The following is a 19,690-nucleotide window of genomic DNA, read 5'->3' as shown; positions in this document are numbered from 1 at the left end:
CACAGTGCTAGTGTCTCAGTACTTGAGACGTTTTAAAATCAGTGTTAAGCAATTTGTGGATTAGAAAGGTCCGCTGTAATAAATATTATCTATCCAGTTAAGGCTGTAGAATTAACGGCATGCAGCTCGAAAGAAAGTCTCTTATCTCAAGTGGTCTCTACATGAGACATTCATTCCATCTGTCAAGCGCTCAATATACAGGCTTAATTCATTAGATATTTTATACTATTAACTATTGTAATTCACAAGCTGCTTGGCACTAACTTTGATGCACCTGCCTTTTATAATTCACTAGAAAGTTAGCATTTTTTGAATATCACTTATGCGTATAGAAATCAGTTTTTATTTAACAAAAAGCTTCAAAATAATGACAAATATTGACAAAAATGAAACGACGTGGTAAAAATGTAGGTTCATGCTGTTCTGATTCTTTTACAAGACAGTTAAAGCTCAACAACTAAAGAAGCGCATTTTAATAATTTGCTTGGAAAATGAACTGATTGGTGGTGAGCACATTTTTACCAACATTATTGTTTATTATTTATTTTATTTATTACTCAAATATTTTGCTAGGAAAAAAAATACATTGAAAGTTAGCTCTCATTTTGAAGTATGTCCTGGGCACAAAGTAATGTTGGCAACATTACAAGTTACAGTTACAAACTTGTTTAAAGTAGGAAACAGCCAAGGTCTTTTATTAACTTAGACAGGAAGAGGATTTGAGGGACTCGGGTAAATTGCTCCAGCAGTGTAGTCTTCGGTACGAGAAGGAAGAGCAACCGGATTCTTTATTCAACAATGGGACTATAAGGAGGTTTCTGGAGGCGGATCTAGGAGATAAGTGCTGTGTACAAAAGGGATGAATTTGCAACTTGTCCGGAAAGTATTTGAAGGTGAGACAGGAAAGATGTATGTTGTATCTTGACTCAATGGATAGCCAACCTAGTTCAGTTAATATACAGTATCACAACGGTGAGTGTTGAAGTTACATACTGTAGTTAGACAAAACAGCATATTGAGTGGTAAAAAATGTCAAGTTTGCTCAGGTGAATTTGGGGTGCTGTACCATACACTATGTCCACATAGTCGCTTATTGGCATTAGCATCTGCTGTACAATGCCCTTTCTTACCAATGGGCTTAGGCAGGATTTAATTCTATAAAGTATACCCGGATAGAGTTTGGATGTCAGTTTGATAATATGCAAATCAATTGTTAAATTGGAGTCAAGGCACATACCCAAATATTTAAAGCTAGTATCTGAGGCAAGATTTGTGTTAGAGCTGGTTCTAATCAGTAGCTCAGTCATGGGAAGCTTATGCTTCCATAGTTACTCTTTTCTCATAGTTACTCTTTTCTCATAGTTACTCTTTTCTCAGTGTTTAAAAGCAGTTTGTTTTGTGTGATACTGTTTTCAACCTTTGAAAAATGTGATTACAGTATATTTTGAAGGTCAGAAAGTCTGGGAATCAGGGCCAGCTTGATGGTGGTTCCATCGGTGCAGTTGCACCAAGCCCCGCACTTACAGAGGCCCCATACTCTTTCCCACAACATTGATACTGATTGCCGGGGAAGAACGAGGGGCCTCTGTAAGTGCCTCTTACCTTCTTTCCGGCTTCTCCTCTCCTGCATCTCCTGATTGCGATGTTTTGCCACGACAACGCAGCGTCAAATGACATTGCAATGTCAAATGATGATGTGTTGCCATGAAAACGTGACTCTGGACGTCACATGACGTCACAGCAGGAGGAGATGCCGGAGAAGGTAAGAGGCCCTGCTCTCTCCACCGGCACCGGGCCCACCAAATTAAAAGCCGGCCCTTTGGGACTGCATGCATATAGTATGATCAGCGTACATATGCATAGAAGTTGTCTTACAAACTGTGGTCAGGTCATTTACAAAGACACAAAAAAGTATGTGTCCCAGAACAGAGTATTGGGCGACCCCAAAGCTAATATCCAAATGCTTCGAGTTGTATACAGTGGTGGCAATATGGTGCTCAAAGTACACGGACCTATATGTTAATAAAGGGAGAATGAGATCTGACTGGGGAGTAATCAGTAACTATAAGTAGTACAAAAACCTATAATGGGGCTCTAGTCACCCTGAAGGTAGGGGTAGGTGCACAAAGACACCCTCCTTTACCTCATTGGGCTGGCCTCAGGTAAAGTACTCACAGATTAAAGCCTCCAGTAGCTATCTCCATCAGCGTGCAGCTGTATCCTGGTAAGGGACATCCAATATAGTGTGTGTGCAGCGCACAGCCAAGAAAGGGGATGAGGAGCAGGTCTGGCAAAAAATCTTTATTTTGAGTCCAATTTCAGAGAACAAGAGCCTGTTTAACACTAGGCTAAATTGAAATTCAAGAGTACAGTGAGGAGGGGGCACTAATATAGAAGTGTCCTCGGTCTGGGCTTTCAGACCATAGTCACATGTGCGTCTTGATAATAATTCAGTAGCACACCCCACAAAGTATTCATCTGTTGGCAATGGCTGAATGATCAGATAAAATTACATAATTCTTTTTTGATAATGGATATATATATATATATATATATATTTGTAATACTGAAACACTGGATCACTTCTTGAAAACTGGATTACCCAATACAAACTGTTTTTAAACACTGTCAAAACAGTAACTATGGTGCTGGGAACATACTGTACTGTTCACAAAATGATCAAGAACTGAGATATATCTGTAATCCAATCATCCTCACATACTGAACAATAACAAGCAGTTAAAAATATAAGAGCTCATAGACAAAATCGCAATTACATGATTTCAGAACTACTCTTTGCGTCGTGATACTTTTTGTACATATTTGCTGCCAGAAAGGCCAGCGACATAACACAATGTATAATGCTCCATCTAGACTTGTGAACAAGTGCCAACTTTGAGTCCATTTCCACCTCTTCTTTCCTCAATTGACCACACTGGGTTACAATTGTTGTATTTTCTTCCCTCAGGGTGACAAGGAGGCTGAGCTGGGACTCCCCTTCTCTCCACTGTGTGACCGCAAATCCACGTTGGTAGCTCAGTCTCAGATTGGTGAGTTATTATTGAATTTACTTATTCTACATATATATGAACAGAGAATCAGTTTCATGAAGCTGGCGAATATTAGACTTCTGCCTCTCTCTATCAAAAAATGGATGGCGTGCTGCAATAGGATTTCTTCTGCTTTTCCACAGGGTTCATTGAGTTTATTGTGGACCCAACTTTTTCAGTGCTAACAGATGTGGCTGAAAAGATTGTTCTTCCACTGGTAGAGGAGGGGAGCAAAAATAAAGCACTGGCTGCCGTCAACCAGTCAAGGTCTGACAATCTTTATCATCTCCTAATTCTTTTCTATCTGAAGCTTCCCAACTCTGTCACTTCAGCTCTCCCAACCTGATCCCTTATCTCTCTCACTCAGGGAATGTGGGAAATAATGATCTATCAGTAACCTTTCTCACATACAGGCAGGTTCTGTACACCAAAGGCAATAGTAGTGTAAGCAAAATACATATATATATATACACACAAAGATGTACCTCTTAGGTAGAAATAAAGTGAATAACTGGACAATTAAAAAATAATAATATAATAAATTAATTATAATTGTATAGAATTATATATATATATATATATATATATATATATATATATATATATATATATATATATATATATATATATATATATATATATATATATATATGGAAAGGATTATACCACCAAACACATACAAAGAGCAAAACGGTTTAAGCCATGTCAATAGCATGTTGCCGTTTGGTTTCAAGGTGTCATGAACTATGAAATGTGGATTACAAAGTTGTGTATATAATTGGATAGCAATGGTGTATATAATGTTGCAAGCACAATACTTCCCTGCCGCTAAGCATTTATAATATACTGTAAACATACAGTAATATGCAATGTACGTATGTTCATTTATTTTGTGAATTTTTGTATGAAAAGCCAGTGGTAAATCACTCACAGTTGCATTTCCTTTGTTCTCTGACTTGATGTCACACATGGAGGGAGACAGTGTAGCCATAAGTACCACTGTAACAAAACATCATTCAACTAAAGTGTGAAAGAAGAAATTGCACATTGCTTAAATGTTAAAACAATATAAATGAAGCTTATTAAAATGAATTATAAGTCCAGCACAATTGTATGCTAATACACCAGCCCCACTCAGCAGGAGTAGGAGAGAGAGTTAGAGATAGATAGAGAGAGATAGATGGTTTGACTTTCAACTTATTTGTTACACAGCACTTGTACTCTTGCTGTCTCTGGACTATTGTTACTGAGCTGATACCCTGTTATTGTTTTCTGTACTATCATTACTGTTGGGGTTTGCTCAGCTGGTTGGGACACAGGGTTCAGGGAAGTACCTTGTGGTCCATTAGGACCTGATGGAATGGGCCTGAGGAAGGAATCTTCACCCCGAAATGTTGCCCCCTACACCCCACTTCCCAGTTCATCCCCTTTTTCCCCCACCCCCTATTCACCCTCTTTCGCACTCCCTTTCCCTGTTTTTTCCCTACACCACCTTTATTTAGGGTCTATTTACATATTACCCACTTGTGGGACATCTCTTCAAGTATATTATTGTCTTGTGCTTGCATTTTTCAATTTTTGGCATATATCCTGGTTTAGGGTTTTCTTATAGTCAGTGAGTGCTGGAACATTAGTTGTTGTTTGGTTATTGATTTAGGGGGAGTTTGGGTCCTCCTGGTTCCTGTTGCACCCTATACATAGTCATTAGATCTCCCTTTTTTTTCTGAGTGCTTTCTATCGCTTTTGCTCTACCTCTTAATGTGTAATGCTTTAATTTCAAGTGTACGTCAAATGCATAGAGCATAGAGTATGTTGTAGAAATTCTCCTATCCCTAGAGAGGTACATGTTGAAATGTATAGAAGAAACTATATGTGTCACTAACACATGCTAGAGGAAAAAAACATTTATCACCTGAACCTATCAGCAGAAGTTTGTAATGCCATGTTCTCCATGCCTACCTTGTTAGTGAGAGTTCAATTTCTGTCTCTATAGTGCTCAGTGGAGACAACCGTCCCTGGATGAGCAAGCAGAACTAGGAGACATTAATGCTGACCTGAACAGCTTCCGAACAACGTGGACAAAGTATATCCAGGAGAACAAGCAGAAGTGGAAGGAGAGAGCGGCCAGTGGTGAGGAATCGTACCAGCCCCTCTAAAGACTAAGGGGATGTTGTGGCTCAGTTGATAGATGCAGGGATTCACAGTACAGGGATTGCAATTGGTGGTATTTCATCCACCTTTTAACAGCCAGTTGGATTTGGATTCTAGTTCTACTGTAGGTCCTGAATTATCGGAAGAGCAGCAATCATTTAATGTCAGAAACTGTTGACTTTATGAGCCATGGATTTGGGCTTGAGAGTTGGGAGAACTTCTGCCTCACTCTCATACAGTACAACAAAATACTGTTGCTCCATATAGTGAAATCCTCAGGTCTGTGAACTCCTAGTTGACCTCATATGAAGACAAGAACACAAATGCAGAGGGTATAGTGTATTAATGACCCCAGGTGAAGTCTTTTTGACAAAACATGTTGGGCCTTTTGATCCTTTGAGGCCACTGTATCAACCCTCTAAGGAATCCTGATTGGGAGACACCAACTGAGGAGACTACAGCCTGTTCCTGCTTTTGCATGCTGAGTAGCTGAGCAGCTGATTGAGGAGCAGTCACCACGGGAGGAGGGTTGAAGTGCGCCCAAAGTCACTTCTTGCTCATATACCAGCAGGGAGAGTGTGAGTTTGTTACCATTCCCCTCTGTGTTGTTTGTCTTCATGAGTAAATGTTAATACACTATACCCTCTGCATTTGTGTTCTTGTCTTCATATGAGGTTAACTAGGAGTCCGCAGACCTGAGGATTTCACTATATGGAGCAACGGTATTTTGTGTATTTCAGTGCTATTTATCACTGGGTTTATTTGCACATTTAACTGTACACTTTTTGTCACTTTGCGCCACGAGCACTTTTTGGTTTAGGTTGTTAAGCTGCGGTTTGGGGAAACCGCTGGTGTTCAGGCAGCAGCTTGACTTTATCACTATATTTGTTGCGCTTTAAGTTTTTTGTCATACAGTACAAGAGATTGCATTTCAAAGCTGACAAAGCTGGGGGGTAAGCGGGGGGGGCGAAGGGGGGTTACATACTTTTTTTTATGTATGGTTATTTGTGCCCACTATTTCGGTGCGTACATATTATTCTTAAAAGGTATGGATGAAATGGATTAAATCATTTACAGAAGTAGAGCTTCAGGTAGTTTGGGAAAGTAGATCATGAAATTATTGCTCACCTTTCTCAATGTCAGCCATAGATACCAAAAGAATAATGTCAACATGTGTATATTGCATCTTTCCACAGGAATCACTAACCAAACTTCTGTGGATGAGTGTTCCCCCTGTGAGGAGGAGCACAGCAAAGAGGAAAACGGTAACCTGGACTAGTACACAGTTTCCCTAGAGACTAGGTAAATCCACAGCAAGAAAGGCAGAGAGAGAATTAACCTATCTCCAATTAAACAATTGACCTTAAAAAAAATAATATTTCAAAATTGTCCAAAAGATCACGTAATCTTAACGTCACAAAAATTATTCCGAGGAAATTTTCCAGCGAGAAAACCAACACTGGTGTACAAATCTCTAGTGGTAACTTGCTGTTATGCAATGTATTTTAAATGTCAATTAAGCCTCACAATTTAAATCTTTATTTTAATATAAGAAAGTAATTGTCCTTTTGTGAGATTTAAGTTTGTATATTTGAAGCTTCTTTGGCCATATCTCACACACATTACCCAAGCCAATTTTCAATCTCTCAAGCATCATAAAGTCCTCTCTGCTTGGTAGCTCAGAAATGGACTGAAGAGAAGGACTATTTATCTGGATCCTATACTGTACATTTAAGTTGGAGGTATACCTGAACATAATTGAGTAGCTCTGTTCTAAGGCATTCTGTATGTATGACATACTGAATACCATAAGAGTATTATTTGCACTTAATCACAGATTAAAAGTGTATATAAAGAAAAATGCAAGCCAGTGTATTCACTTCTTTAATAGTTTTGTACAGGAACAACAATGTTCTATTAGTTTCTTCATATGAATATGCCAATATAATGTGAAATATAGTTTAAGCAATATATTACAATAGTTAACACGCCTTCCTCTATCTTTTACTCACTTTCTGTCACCATCTGTTTCTCCATTACTCTTTCTCTCTCTGTCCTCTATTCTTTCCTTATCTTCTTCTATTTATGGGCTTTATTCTATAAAGTGCGATAGCACAGATCCGGCGCTAGCGCATAAAAAGCCCCAATGAAGGAAATGGGGCTTTCTGTGCGGTAGCACTGAATCGGCACTATCACACTTTATAGAATAAGGCCCTATGTCTTTTTCTGCTTCCTACCCTTCATTTTACAGGCACTACTCCAGTTCAGGTTGAGGTCTTTGATGCCACTTCAGATCAACTCCCTGCAGTACAGAAGAACCGAGACACAGGGAGTAAAACAATCACATCTGAGTAAAGCCGCAGGTCACTTGGCACGCACAGAAAGCAAGACATTCAGTGAATTAGCCTGTCCTCAGAATCCTTCCGTCATGACACTGTGTGGGCTGACTCACAGAACTGCGCTCAGCTCTCATTCTGTCCATCTGTCTCAGCTGTCCCCTCTCTCTTTGTGGATCAGTCAGAAACTGAACTGCCTCTGATCTGTTGAGTGTGTGAAACAGAACTGTCTTACTCTGTGTGTGTCTGTTAGATTAGGGCGCTCTTTTTGCTGTACACAAAATCAACAGTGTACAATCATCTACATTTTATATAATCCCTTTCACAAACGTCCCACTGCTCTGCATGACTCTAGCACTGAAAGGGTAGATATCATATTTTCCAGAATAATGCAAAAAATAAATAAAAAATCTTCATATACACAGTGACAAGAAGAAGAAACATGGCGTAATGACCTATAAAGTGTGATCCATTACAACAAAATAACATAATGATACAGCAAAGGATGGGACAATGGCATATCAACAGTAATTTAGGAACCGAAAGCGAAACAATGGAGCTATGAACCAAACTCTTCAATAGCACGTTACACAGATATATAAGAGACTTATGACAGATCTACAGGTGACAGGATGACATGAGGGATAGATACAGTGACAGAAGTGACGTGTAGACCTATAAGTCTGTCCTTGCACAATAAAGTAACACAGTGATAGAAAGTCACAAGGGACCAATAGACCATTGAATCAGCCCTTCCACTTAAGTGTAATATTGTGTCTTGGGCATAATGGACCAAAGCATGTTAGTACTACAGTAGTTTAATTAGAAGAATGTTTACTGTATTGCATTTATGACATCATTGAGTATTCCTGCTTAACACATTCACTTCTGGCAAAAATCTGCACTTCATTTGAAATATAATAGAACCTTCCCTGCAATAGAACCATTGTTATTTATATTCTTCCCTATCAAAAAGATTCCTGCAGTGCATTGCATAAGCATTCTTTACTACAGAGAGCTGCTGAGCATGGCATGGTAAACCCTTTTCTAAGTAAAGGCAAGCAGAGCACTGCACAACTTTCCTCGGAAGCAGAGCATTACATAAGTGATTCCTTACTGCAGATGTCAGCAGAATACTTTTTAAATGCTTCCCTGCTACAGACCTGCAGAGCAAGGCATAATCCATTCCCAATGGTGGGTTAATGAAATCAGAAGCTTATGTTTTTGTCTTGTCTGTGTCATGGGGTTCAATGTTGTGTTTTGGTGCCTTGTTTTGAAGTGTGGTGTACAAATTCTATCCACAACACCTGTCCTCACTCACTAACCCTCTGAGCTGCCCCATGTGAAGCTCTTGATTTATATAAATACAGACAGTCAGGATTCAGTGCATTTTTACTAAAATAACGTAGTCCCCTCCCTTGTGTAGGGAAGTAGATTCTGATTAATAGTCGCAGACCTTGTATAATTTGGTGGTGACCCGTCTCTTTCAGTGCCCTTATTTACAGTATGAACAGTTTGAGGTGAAATGCTCAGTTTGTTCGATCATCCCATCTCAGGTTAAGTCCTGTACCAAGTAACATAAGCTGATGTTTTGGTAGTATGATAACACCCGGAGTAGATTCATGAGTGAGAAATACATGTGATTGGGCCAAAACCCTTCATGTGATCACACATTAGCCACATAATATATATATATATATATATATATATATATATATATATATATATATATATATATCCATGAGAGTCAATTTCCTGTTGCTTTTCTTACAATGAATGTATGAAAACACGTTGCAATGCCCCAGGATAAAGCAAAATCTTCAGACAGTTCTACATTTTACATTCGTTTAACATATTTAAAAATCTGAACAGGCTGAGGTTTCCTTCTTTTTAATTTGATTTCATTTGTAAACAAAATGTAACTGGCTTCCTTGAACAATTGTAATTGTCCCTAAAGTGACATCTGTTTTTGTTTTTAAACTAAGAAAGTGCCATGAAAATTAGAATATTTATCAATGAAATGCAGAGGAGCACGTTAGATGAAGATTGAGAGCACTACACTTGAGAAACTCCTGCTCACTTATGGATAGAGATGGGTGAAACTGTCAAAATCCATTTCACGGAATTTCCAGAGATTTCCATTCAAAATTCGTTCCGCGGTGTTAGATCCGCTGGCGGATTGTTCCGTTTCAATCCATGAGTATTCATCCAAAACCGCCATTGGTTACAATCCACACACATTCTAACAATCCATCCGCGGATTCCACAATCCTTTGGAGGATTCTACGAGTACAATCCGTGGATTTCTGCAATCCAATGAAGGATTTTAATAGTATTATCTGCGGATTCCGCAATCCGTTGCAGGATTAAAATGATGATTTTCTTAAATTAAAATCCTCCAACAGATTTTGGAATCTGGGAATATTACTTTTCGAATCCTCCGTTGGATAGAAGAAATCCGCAGATTGTACCCTTAGGATCCTCCGATGGTTTGTGGAATCCACGGATTGGATTGTCAGTGATAAAAAAAAAAAAAATCCAGAAAGACGAATCGCCCTTTTCGAGACTGATTCGCAGAAATCCGCGGACCAAAGGAACCGCCCGATCTGCGGTGGATCCAAATCCGTAAAATAAATTTCGCCCATCTTTACTTAAAGAGAGGTGTGAATGTCTTTAAACTTGTTTTGCTAAATGTTTCCTATTTTTACCTACATTTCAAGTTTTCACAACATTTTACATTGCACGAATTTCGGCAGAGCTTGCCCCTTTTTACCATAACCTGGTGATGTGACCTTGCACACAGACTTTTAATGCTTGCCAACTATTTTTTTTTGCGTAAATGGAAACCGAAAACTACACAAAGCTCCCAAATCAAATTTATAACCAAACGGCACCTTTTAATATAGTGGAGGGTTCAGAACAACTTTAGCCTTGCCTGCTTGAGTTAGTTGAAGCTTTTGATTTTGTCATCCCAATGTAAAGTCGATCATGGACCTAATCCATTCCCCAAATGTCAACCCTTGTTAAACATTAAGTCTGTTATTTGGGATGTGGGTTCTAGAGGTATGTGTTCCTGATGTCTCAATGAGAAGAGAGTGATGGTATGTACTGTATCCCTGATGTGCCTGTGTGAAGTCAGGGTTAGATGTATGTGACTTCTACTACCATTACAACTCTTTTAGCATCAAACATATGAATTACAGTAGGTGCCATTGGCTCTTCCCATCTCTTCTCCATCACTCAACCATTGTATATTTGATTCTGTTTAAATATGTAGTAAATAAAAATACTCTCTCCACCACAACCAATGTACTGTATAGCATATAATTATTCCCAGCCCTGTTATTAACACTGGGGCAGGAGGATGGGAACGTGTGATCTTTGGGGACTGTAACCTTCCCTGACATTTTTATTATGCTTCATCATTTCCAATGAAAGGGCTTAACTTGTTGCCACTTCCCTTGAAACACTGGACTTTTGATGCAATATGACTTATGTGTTGGGTTGCCATTAGCTGATATCACTAGAAGCTATGATGACTCAAAAGTAATAATCTTCCTTTTTCCTGGCATCAACATTGCAACCATCTTATAAAAACACCAAATGTTTTTAGTGTGTACTGGTATTTTTGGTTTGGTTGAAGATACATTTGCATTTGGATAGCTATAGAGATATACTGTATACTGTACTGTATGTATCTGAGTTTTTAGATAGTCAAATAGATTCTTTCAGTCAATGGGATATATTTATCAGAGTTTCCTGGCTGCATTGATAAAAGCAAAATTCCATTGCTATTTTGTAAATAGCATGTTTGCCTCTGTTCAGCAGCCATGTGACTTTGATAAGAAGACCCCAGTATCTTACATCCTGGTTTCTCTGCTCTAGGTACTGCATCCCCGACTCGTTGACATCACTGAAGGTAAACATCTGCTGATGTTCTCCAAACTATGTTGTCCTGGATCCCTTTCAGATTACTTTATAACTGTAATATCTTCCTTGTGTTTTGAAGATTTATGTACTGATATAATCAGAGAATGGATCACTCTGCTTTGTTTATAAGCACTCACGTCCTTCTAATCATTGATTATCATCCAGAAAACTCTAGAGAAAAAGCAGTCGCCTCTGGGAAAATTGACAGAAGCTGCTGTCCTTCAACCTGAAGCCTACATTCTAACTTCTAAATTTGCGGTTGGAATTAAGAATTTAGTAGAAATAGTTGTGGTAGTTGCAATAGTGCAGAATAAATGAGTACTTAAGTATTAGGTGATACCTTTTTTATTTGGACTAACAATAGACATTATAAGACAAGCTTTCGAGAGTTCTCTCTCTTCCTCAGGTCACAATACTGATTTACATGGATCCCATGAGTTGGAATTAGAAATGTACAAAACGTTTTTTGCACAAGAACAGTCATGAAATGAAGCAAAATACCTTCGCAGAGCTGTAGTTGGAAGTGATACCCATAGCAGGAAGAGAGAGACTTTGGGGTGCTTTCATGGCTCTGGATCCACACTCATTTTAAAACCTCAATTATTGTACAGTAAACAAGTGGACCCCATACATTTCTGTAATTCCTGGGGAAGTGAGTAGGAATACTTACTGTACGATAGAGATACAAACGAAAGACAGAAGAGAGAAAAAGAAGGAATGAGGGTGGGAGAAAGTATAACAGCTATGGTCATGGTTTGTTAATCGAATTATCATGGTGAACTGATACTAGTCTTCAGCAGTTTCACAGAAAGTGGTCCTCTAGACCAGGGGTGCGCAAACCTTTCCCCGTGCACACCCCTGCTTGCTCTCCTTGGCGCCTCGCGCTCAGCCCCGGGGTCATGTGATGTCACGTTGCCATGGTAACGTGATATCGCGTGACCCCGCGGCCTCATTTGACGCCGGTTACCATGACGATGCGTCGCTGGAAGGGAAGTGTGTTATAGAGGCCTCGCGCAGTCCCCCGGCATTTAATTTAAATGCCTGGGGGGAGAGTGAGGGACCTCTATAACTGCTGCACCCCCCACCCCCCAGAAAATCTTGCGCACCCCTGCTCTAGACAAGTGATTTTCAACAGGGGTTCCTTGTAACCGTTAGGTTCCCCGGGCATCCCTATTGGGTTCCCTGCAATTTTCAGGTAATTTGAAAATTGTACCAAATACTGATTACTTTATAATGCATCTGATCTCAGATGCTATTCGAGAGGGTTGGGGGTTCTTACAATGCATCTGATCTCAGACGCGCTATTCGAGAGGGTTGGGGTTCCTTACAATGCATCTGATCTCAGACGCGCTATTAGAGGGATTTGGTGTTCTGCATAATTTCACAATATAATTATAGAGTTCCTTAACGAAAAAAGATTAAAAAAAACACTGATCTAGAGCAAAGAAATCAGGAAGTACTATAATAAAGAAAAGAAAAACATTATATAGTTTTATATACTGTATTATATCTTTCAGATACGTATATTTAAATCTGTCCAAATGCAAACTAATATCAAAAGTAGCAATGGGCAGGTTTAAAACATTGGCTTGTCTGCTGACATTTTGTACAGGTTGCATTAACCCTTTCGCTGCCAGAGGACACTGAAAACATTGCAAAGCATGCTCCCTGGCAGGGAAAGGGTTACCAATATAAACCCTTTCACTGCCGGGGGGGGGGGGGGTCTGGTAAGCTAGCAATACTTCACAGGTACTGTACTTCTGTCAGCAAAAGGGTGCAAATCCCATGGGGAGGGTGTAAATATCTTGATTCTGATGTACCTATAAGCAGAACATTCTCTGGTGTATTTATTTCAAACATTACTTTGTAAAGCTCCATACACTATTCTTATCGGCAGTGCAAATATTTTCTACAAAAAAGAAGTGGTGTGCAGAAAACCTAAAACAGGTACTAAATGCAGTGTGTCTGCTGTTTAACTCCTTTGCTGCTGCTGCAGGGTGTGCAACACATAGCAGAGAAATGCATTACATTTGAGCCTGGCAGCAATGGAGTTAAATTGAACTTTACAGATTATGGAATTGGATTTCCTACCAAAAATTGCTCCCAGCTCAAAGTGAAATATTTAAGTTAGAATTAACTGGGCATTATCTGATGAAGGCCTTTAAACAGCCGGAGCATTGAGAATCAGGTCATTTCCTGCTCTGAGTATTACTATTATAGCCTGGGTTAATATATTTTTGAAGTACTTGTTTTGTTGTGGTGTAATATTTTGCAGGATACTTTTGGTTTCAGTGGGCATCCCTGGGCAATCAGCATTAGAACCCAGAATTGTAACCCAATTTTAGCCTTCCTAGTGGAGGGAGAGTGAAAGAAGCATTTGTGTTGCCAATCTGGCAGTGAAGAGCGTGTTAACCCCTTTCAATGCTGGAAGGTGCTGCAAGGCTTTCCACTCCTGCAGTGAAGGTGATAAACAGAGCCCTCTACAAAATCAGCAGGGCCTGAAACTACAAGTCTCTTTTGTCCCCCAGGCCCTAACAGTGCATGTTTTGCTGAGTGGAAATTCCTACGGTTACAAGTTCTGTTTATTTCTTGTTATGCTGAAAACCTTTGCACTGCTTTAATTGATGCAAAAAAAAAAAAAAACCCTGCAAATACACATTGCCAGATTTAAACTATGCGCATGTAAAATAACAAATGAGAAGGGGAATATAACTCCTTCAAATGTACATCTGTCTTTAATTCCTTATAATAATAATAAAGCATCTCTCCAATATAGCCTGTGGCTTTTTCTTTATATTACCTGCTGTGAAACTATGGGTCAGATTTAGAGTATAGAGGTAGTAAAAAAATTGCATTTTCTCTCTCTCTCTCTCGCTCTGTCTCTCTCGCTCTCTCTCTCTCTCTCGCTCTCTCTCTCTCTCTCGCTCTCTCTCTCTCGCTCTGTCTCTCTCGCTCTGTCTCTCTGTCTCTCTCGCTCTCTCGCTCTCTCTCGCTCTCTCTCTCATACATATTTAAATGCAAACAGCTATTAAACATACTTTGAATTGTAATACAAACATTCGAAATATAGATACATTTGTGTAATTAAACCCTTACTTTTTCCTACCCATCAACTTTATTCATTTCAGAATTTCGAAAAAACAAAACAAAAAAAAAAACAGACTTTGGTGCAACATTGTCACCAGATTATCTCAAAATGTCAGCAAATAAAAATATCACTTGTGGGCACATTCTAAGTCTCAGACAGGAACTCTGCAACCCTGTCTTTCACAATTATCTCCTAGCATACAGTGCTCCCAGTGCAGCTAGGGGTTCTGGGTAATAACATGCAAATGAGCACACCGTGCCACCTTTAATTTTGACAGAATGTTGATACTTTTAACCATAATTCTGCAAAAACTGCAGTACATGGCAGTATATAAAAGGCCATGTGACCTTGCTCATTAATGTTTAATGCTTGGCAAACTATTTTGGCAAACGTTGCCATTTTTACACCAAACAATTGGGTGAATTTCGTGAACTTCAGCAAACAGTTTCCAAATCTTTAGTAGCTAGAAAAGTAAGTGCTATTTAAACAGCTACAGCACTATACAGTAACATAGACACAATAAAAGCTACAATATACAATATAATACAAAATCCAGCGTAAAATTAACATTGGTTTTAGTTTTGAATCTAAACAAATGTTTCACCATAAGTGTATTTCATTTTTGGATCATGGCAGAATGGGAGTTTGATTATCTAATACTAAATAAATATATATTAATGTGGATTGTCTTAATATTTATAAAGTCTTTATAAATGGTAATTCAATAAATACTGCACATCTTTGAGCAAGCCCTGTGTGTGCGTTCCTGCCATACATAGGATATTGTGTTGTATCTAAACATCAGAGCACCCGAGCATTAAATGCCTTCTTTCTGGAGTGCCTCATGTTTATCTGATCATTTTATAAATATATAATAGGCCAACGATGGTAATCAAATGGATTCCAAGGAATATAAAAAAAAAACCAGAAAGATGACCAAAAGTAAGATGGGACGATGAAATCAGAACATTTGATGAAGCTTCGTGAAGCAGAGAGGCTTGGAACTGCTGTACGCAGAAGATCATTGAGGAGGCCTCATCCAGTAGTGGATCGGAAAGGGTTGAAGATGATTTTATATATATATATATATATATATATATATATATATATATATATATATAAAATCATCGTCAATAACAAATTATATTATATATATGAATAGCCATGGCTGGTCCAGACTATCTTTCTGCTTCCCTGTCACGTAAGCCCTAGTAGCTACAGGCAGCGACAGGCTATCCTATGGGTTTGCCCCTACTCATGCTGCCTCTCTGAGTGACAGGTGGAGGTGAACTGGAGCCTGTGCAGCCAATTGTGGTGCAGACCCTGTGCTCTCCCCATCTGAGCCTTAGGGAGGAAGTGTCCAAATTGTAATCAGTTGAGCAATGCTACATATGCACATTTTCAAAGTTCCAACACAATACAATGGGATTTATATATATATATTCACCCACCATAAATTAACTAAGTATATATATATATGTAACCCTGTCCCCTCTGGTCCCCCGGTTCCCTGTACTCCCCTCTTCTCACCCCGATGGCGTTGCGGAGGGATGCGGGGGCAGCAGGCAGGTGCCGGTTGTTGCTGTGGGAGATGCGGGTGGTGCGCGGCTTCTGGAGAGGCGAGCCAGAGGCTCCCGGAGGCTGTCGATAAAGGGCGCCGCCATCTTGGACGCAATTGCGCAAGTGCGAGATGCCGCACATGTGCTGGGTACGTGCGCGAGCAATGGCCAATAGGGGAAGACTCCACGCAGGGATTACATGTCCCATGAGCCTCTGGGACAGGAACATATTGTGCCCAACAGCCAATAGGGCTGCAGCTAATCCCCTGCTTGAGGAATTGTTACTTTTGGTGCATCTGAGACCACGCCAGTCAGAAGAGGGACCTCTGAGGAGCAGGTAGTGTCCAGGGAGCAGTGCTTCCCTGGACTAGGCCATATCTCCCCTTAGGCCCAAGCTAGGCCCTGACTCACTGTATCTTGTGGCTGCTATAGGGAAAGTCCATAGTCAGGGACCTTTCCCCAATAGCTGCATATAGTCAGGTACAGCACCGGTGAGATGCCACATGGTGACTGCGGCCTGTGTTCTGGGACCAGACCAGCTACCTTGTAAAGACGGCAAGGTGATATTATCCACGCCGGAATTCACCCAATGCGGAGGCGGACGCCATCCTTGACAACAACGTTGGATCGGACGGATCCTCTTTGTTCTTCTGCAATACCCGGGTGCTGGAGCCCCGGGCAGGTACCAAACTAAGTGCACTAACACTTCAAGGGATAGCGCTATCTCCTACACATTGGGTGGGCCTTGACATTGGGAAAAGGGACTTCAGGGTATTGGTGCCTGGCGTGCAGTGTACTTTGGGGACACTCACTGGTGGTATCAGGTTGGGGCCTATATTACTGTGTGGTACAGGGTACCAATATTATTGTGTTCAGTAAAGGTTGTTAGTATATACTTGAGTGTGTGTATTATTGATATTGTTCCTGCAAGAGGATTATCCCGCCCCGTTGGGATCCCTTGCAGGTGCAGGTGCACGCGAGGCTCCCAGGGTCGGAGGTTCAGGACTCCTGTGAGCCACAGGTAACGCACCAAACCCACGTAGCCACCACATCTTACATAGGGGGGGAGTGTGCTACATATGTATATTTCCTTTTTTTTTTTTTTAAATACTTAAAATAATGTAGTGAAATACACAGTTATTGTTAAAATATCAGGTTTCCAGAAGACACTAAATAAAGTGGACGAAGTGATTTAACAACATACGAATAATTAGATATGGACATAGGGATGTTAAATGAAATAGTACAGTATAAACTGCACATATTTATAATGTTCAGAATAAACCAGAAAATACAAGATAAAACAGTTATGCAAGTTGATAATATGCTTTTTCAGCACAGAGATGCATATATTAATATAAAAAGAAAAGACAGGTGGCACACACATATTGCAGTAAAGTAGGTGCTTATCCCATATAGACAGTAGGTATAAATGAACTCCTTACCAGGCAGATCCAGAGTCCCAGGCCCACAAAGCAAGGAAGAGACAGCACACTCAGTAGTATCCAAAAAAGAAGTGTATTAGTAGAAAACAGGCACATTCACCGACGTTTCGGTCCTAGAAACAGGACCTTGAGAAAGGTGGGCCTGGGACTCTGGATCTGCCTGTAAGGAGCTTATATATATATAATCCACAAGAGGCCAGTCAGCACACTGTAATGAAGCAAAAAAGCAGATGCTAGTCCCGTAGAGAAACACACAGCATACGAACCAATCCAAGGACCAGTAAAGAGACAGCAAACTGCACGAGGTCAATCCAAAAAAAACCTGTATTCAAAACATAGACACACGTAAGCCGACGTTTCGGTCCCACATGGAGACCTTCCTCAGGGCCATGCAACCAACAAGTGATAGTGACCATACATATATACCCCCACCCATGATGCACCACAACAAAAGAACCAATCACCAACATGCAATTAAGAACGGCATTCAACATAGCTGTGCTCTGAGCCACATCCCCCAATACCTGTAAGGCTATTGGTCGTCTGCAGCCACGAACACGGAGCAGGCAATCCTGTAATCAAAATAGCCCACAATGATACTCATGCCCCGCACACCAGTGTCAGTCTGACAGCGCGTCGCATGTCAGGCATGCGCAGTAGAACTACAAACGCTGGAGGCCGGAGCGCCAATCAGGATCAGGCTCCGTGCATCACATTAGCACATGGAGGCAACGCATAGTGTCCCTGGCAACGTAGGACGCCGGCAAGCAGCCTGCGCATGCGCAGTGTTAAACTCTGCAACTGACAGCGACACCCATCATCCAAACACTCACTCAGGGCAGAGAGAAGGCAGACAGCAATTGGCTCATCATATACTAAAAACAGAGCCCTTAAAGGAGATAACACAGGGTATCAGAGCACAGTCTATAGAAGTAACCAAACCTGCAAAAAACAAACAAGGGAAGTGTGGATGTGCAGAGGATGTGAAACAATGGAGAGCTAGTGACATATACACATAAAGCATAATACATTGCTTGGTCATTGTATAACATAAACAAAAAAGCATTTATAGAAACCAGCCTAATTGAAGCTCCTCATTGAGGCCTCCAGGAGTCATAGTCCGAAGCTCGTAAATTAGCCTGGCCTCATGTTGTAACAGAGTCTTACCCCTATCACCCCCACACCAGGGAACCGGAACCTGAAAAATGGGCATGCATCTAAGTGTAGCCAACGAGTGTCTCTTATCTTTAAAATGTCTAGCCACAGGAAGACATTTCAGATCCATGTCAGCGACATCACTCAAAAGGGCTTTTCTAATAGTTGAGCGGTGCATAGCCATGCGTTCCTTAAGCATCCTAACAGTTTTGCCAATGTACAGCAATCCACAAGGCATCCTACGTTGCCAGGGACACTATGCGTGGCCTCCATGTGCTAATGTGATGCACGGAGCCGGATCCTGATTGGCGCTCCGGCCTCCAGCGTTTGTAGTTCTACTGCGCATGCCTGACATGCGACGCGCTGTCAGACTGACACTGGTGTGCGGGGCATGAGTATCATTGTGGGCTATTTTGATTACAGGATTGCCTGCTCCCTGTTCGTGGCTGCAGACGACCAATAGCCTTACAGGTATTGGGGGATGTGGCTCAGAGCACAGCTATGTTGAATGCCGTTCTTGATTGCATGTTGGTGATTGGTTCTTTTTGTTGTGGTGCATCATGGGTGGGGGTATATATGTATGGTCACTATCACTTGTTGGTTGCACAGCCCTGAGGAAGGTCTCCATGTGGGACCGAAACGTCGGCTTACGTGTGTCTATGTTTTGAATACAGGTTTTTTTTTTATTAACCCTGTGCAGTTTGCTGTCTCTTTACTGGTCCTTGGATTGGTTCATATGCTGTATATATATATACAGTGTTCGACAATCCTATATATTTACATGCCCGGGGCGACTGGATTTAACCTCCGGGTGAGTAAATATTGGCCCAAGCAGCACACGTGTTTGTTTTTTTAAATTTTCCCTGCTCGCGCTGAAATTTTCCCTGCTCGCGCTGAAATTTTCCCTGCTCGCGCTGAAATTTTCCCTGCTCACGCTGCCTGAAAAAAAAAAAAAAACTCCCCCTATCTGACAGCT

General features: G+C 40.6%; 1 protein-coding gene across 9 annotated transcripts in view; it reads left to right on the top strand.

Moving 5' to 3' along the window:
* The window catches only part of PDE1B (phosphodiesterase 1B), a 262,573-nt gene extending 248,433 nt beyond the window's left edge, over positions 1–14,140 (top strand). For 4 of the 9 annotated variants that reach the window (XM_075591720.1, XM_075591721.1, XM_075591722.1 and 1 more), the window contains 5 exons: positions 2,969–3,050; positions 3,194–3,317; positions 5,044–5,180; positions 6,398–6,466; positions 7,453–14,140. In XM_075591720.1, the coding sequence (XP_075447835.1) occupies positions 2,969–3,050; positions 3,194–3,317; positions 5,044–5,180; positions 6,398–6,466; positions 7,453–7,556 (516 nt within the window). In that variant the 3' untranslated portion in view covers positions 7,557–14,140. The other 5 variants (XM_075591723.1, XM_075591716.1, XM_075591719.1 and 2 more) reach the window with 4 other exon arrangements.
* The last annotated feature ends 5,550 nt before the right edge of the window (positions 14,141–19,690 follow it).

The sequence above is a fragment of the Ascaphus truei genome, chromosome 3 (genome assembly GCF_040206685.1).
Source record: "Ascaphus truei isolate aAscTru1 chromosome 3, aAscTru1.hap1, whole genome shotgun sequence".
Taxonomy (NCBI): Eukaryota; Metazoa; Chordata; class Amphibia; order Anura; family Ascaphidae; genus Ascaphus; species Ascaphus truei.
The sequence above is the reverse complement of the archived record's forward strand: the minus strand, read 5'-3'. Positions and strand labels throughout refer to the sequence as shown.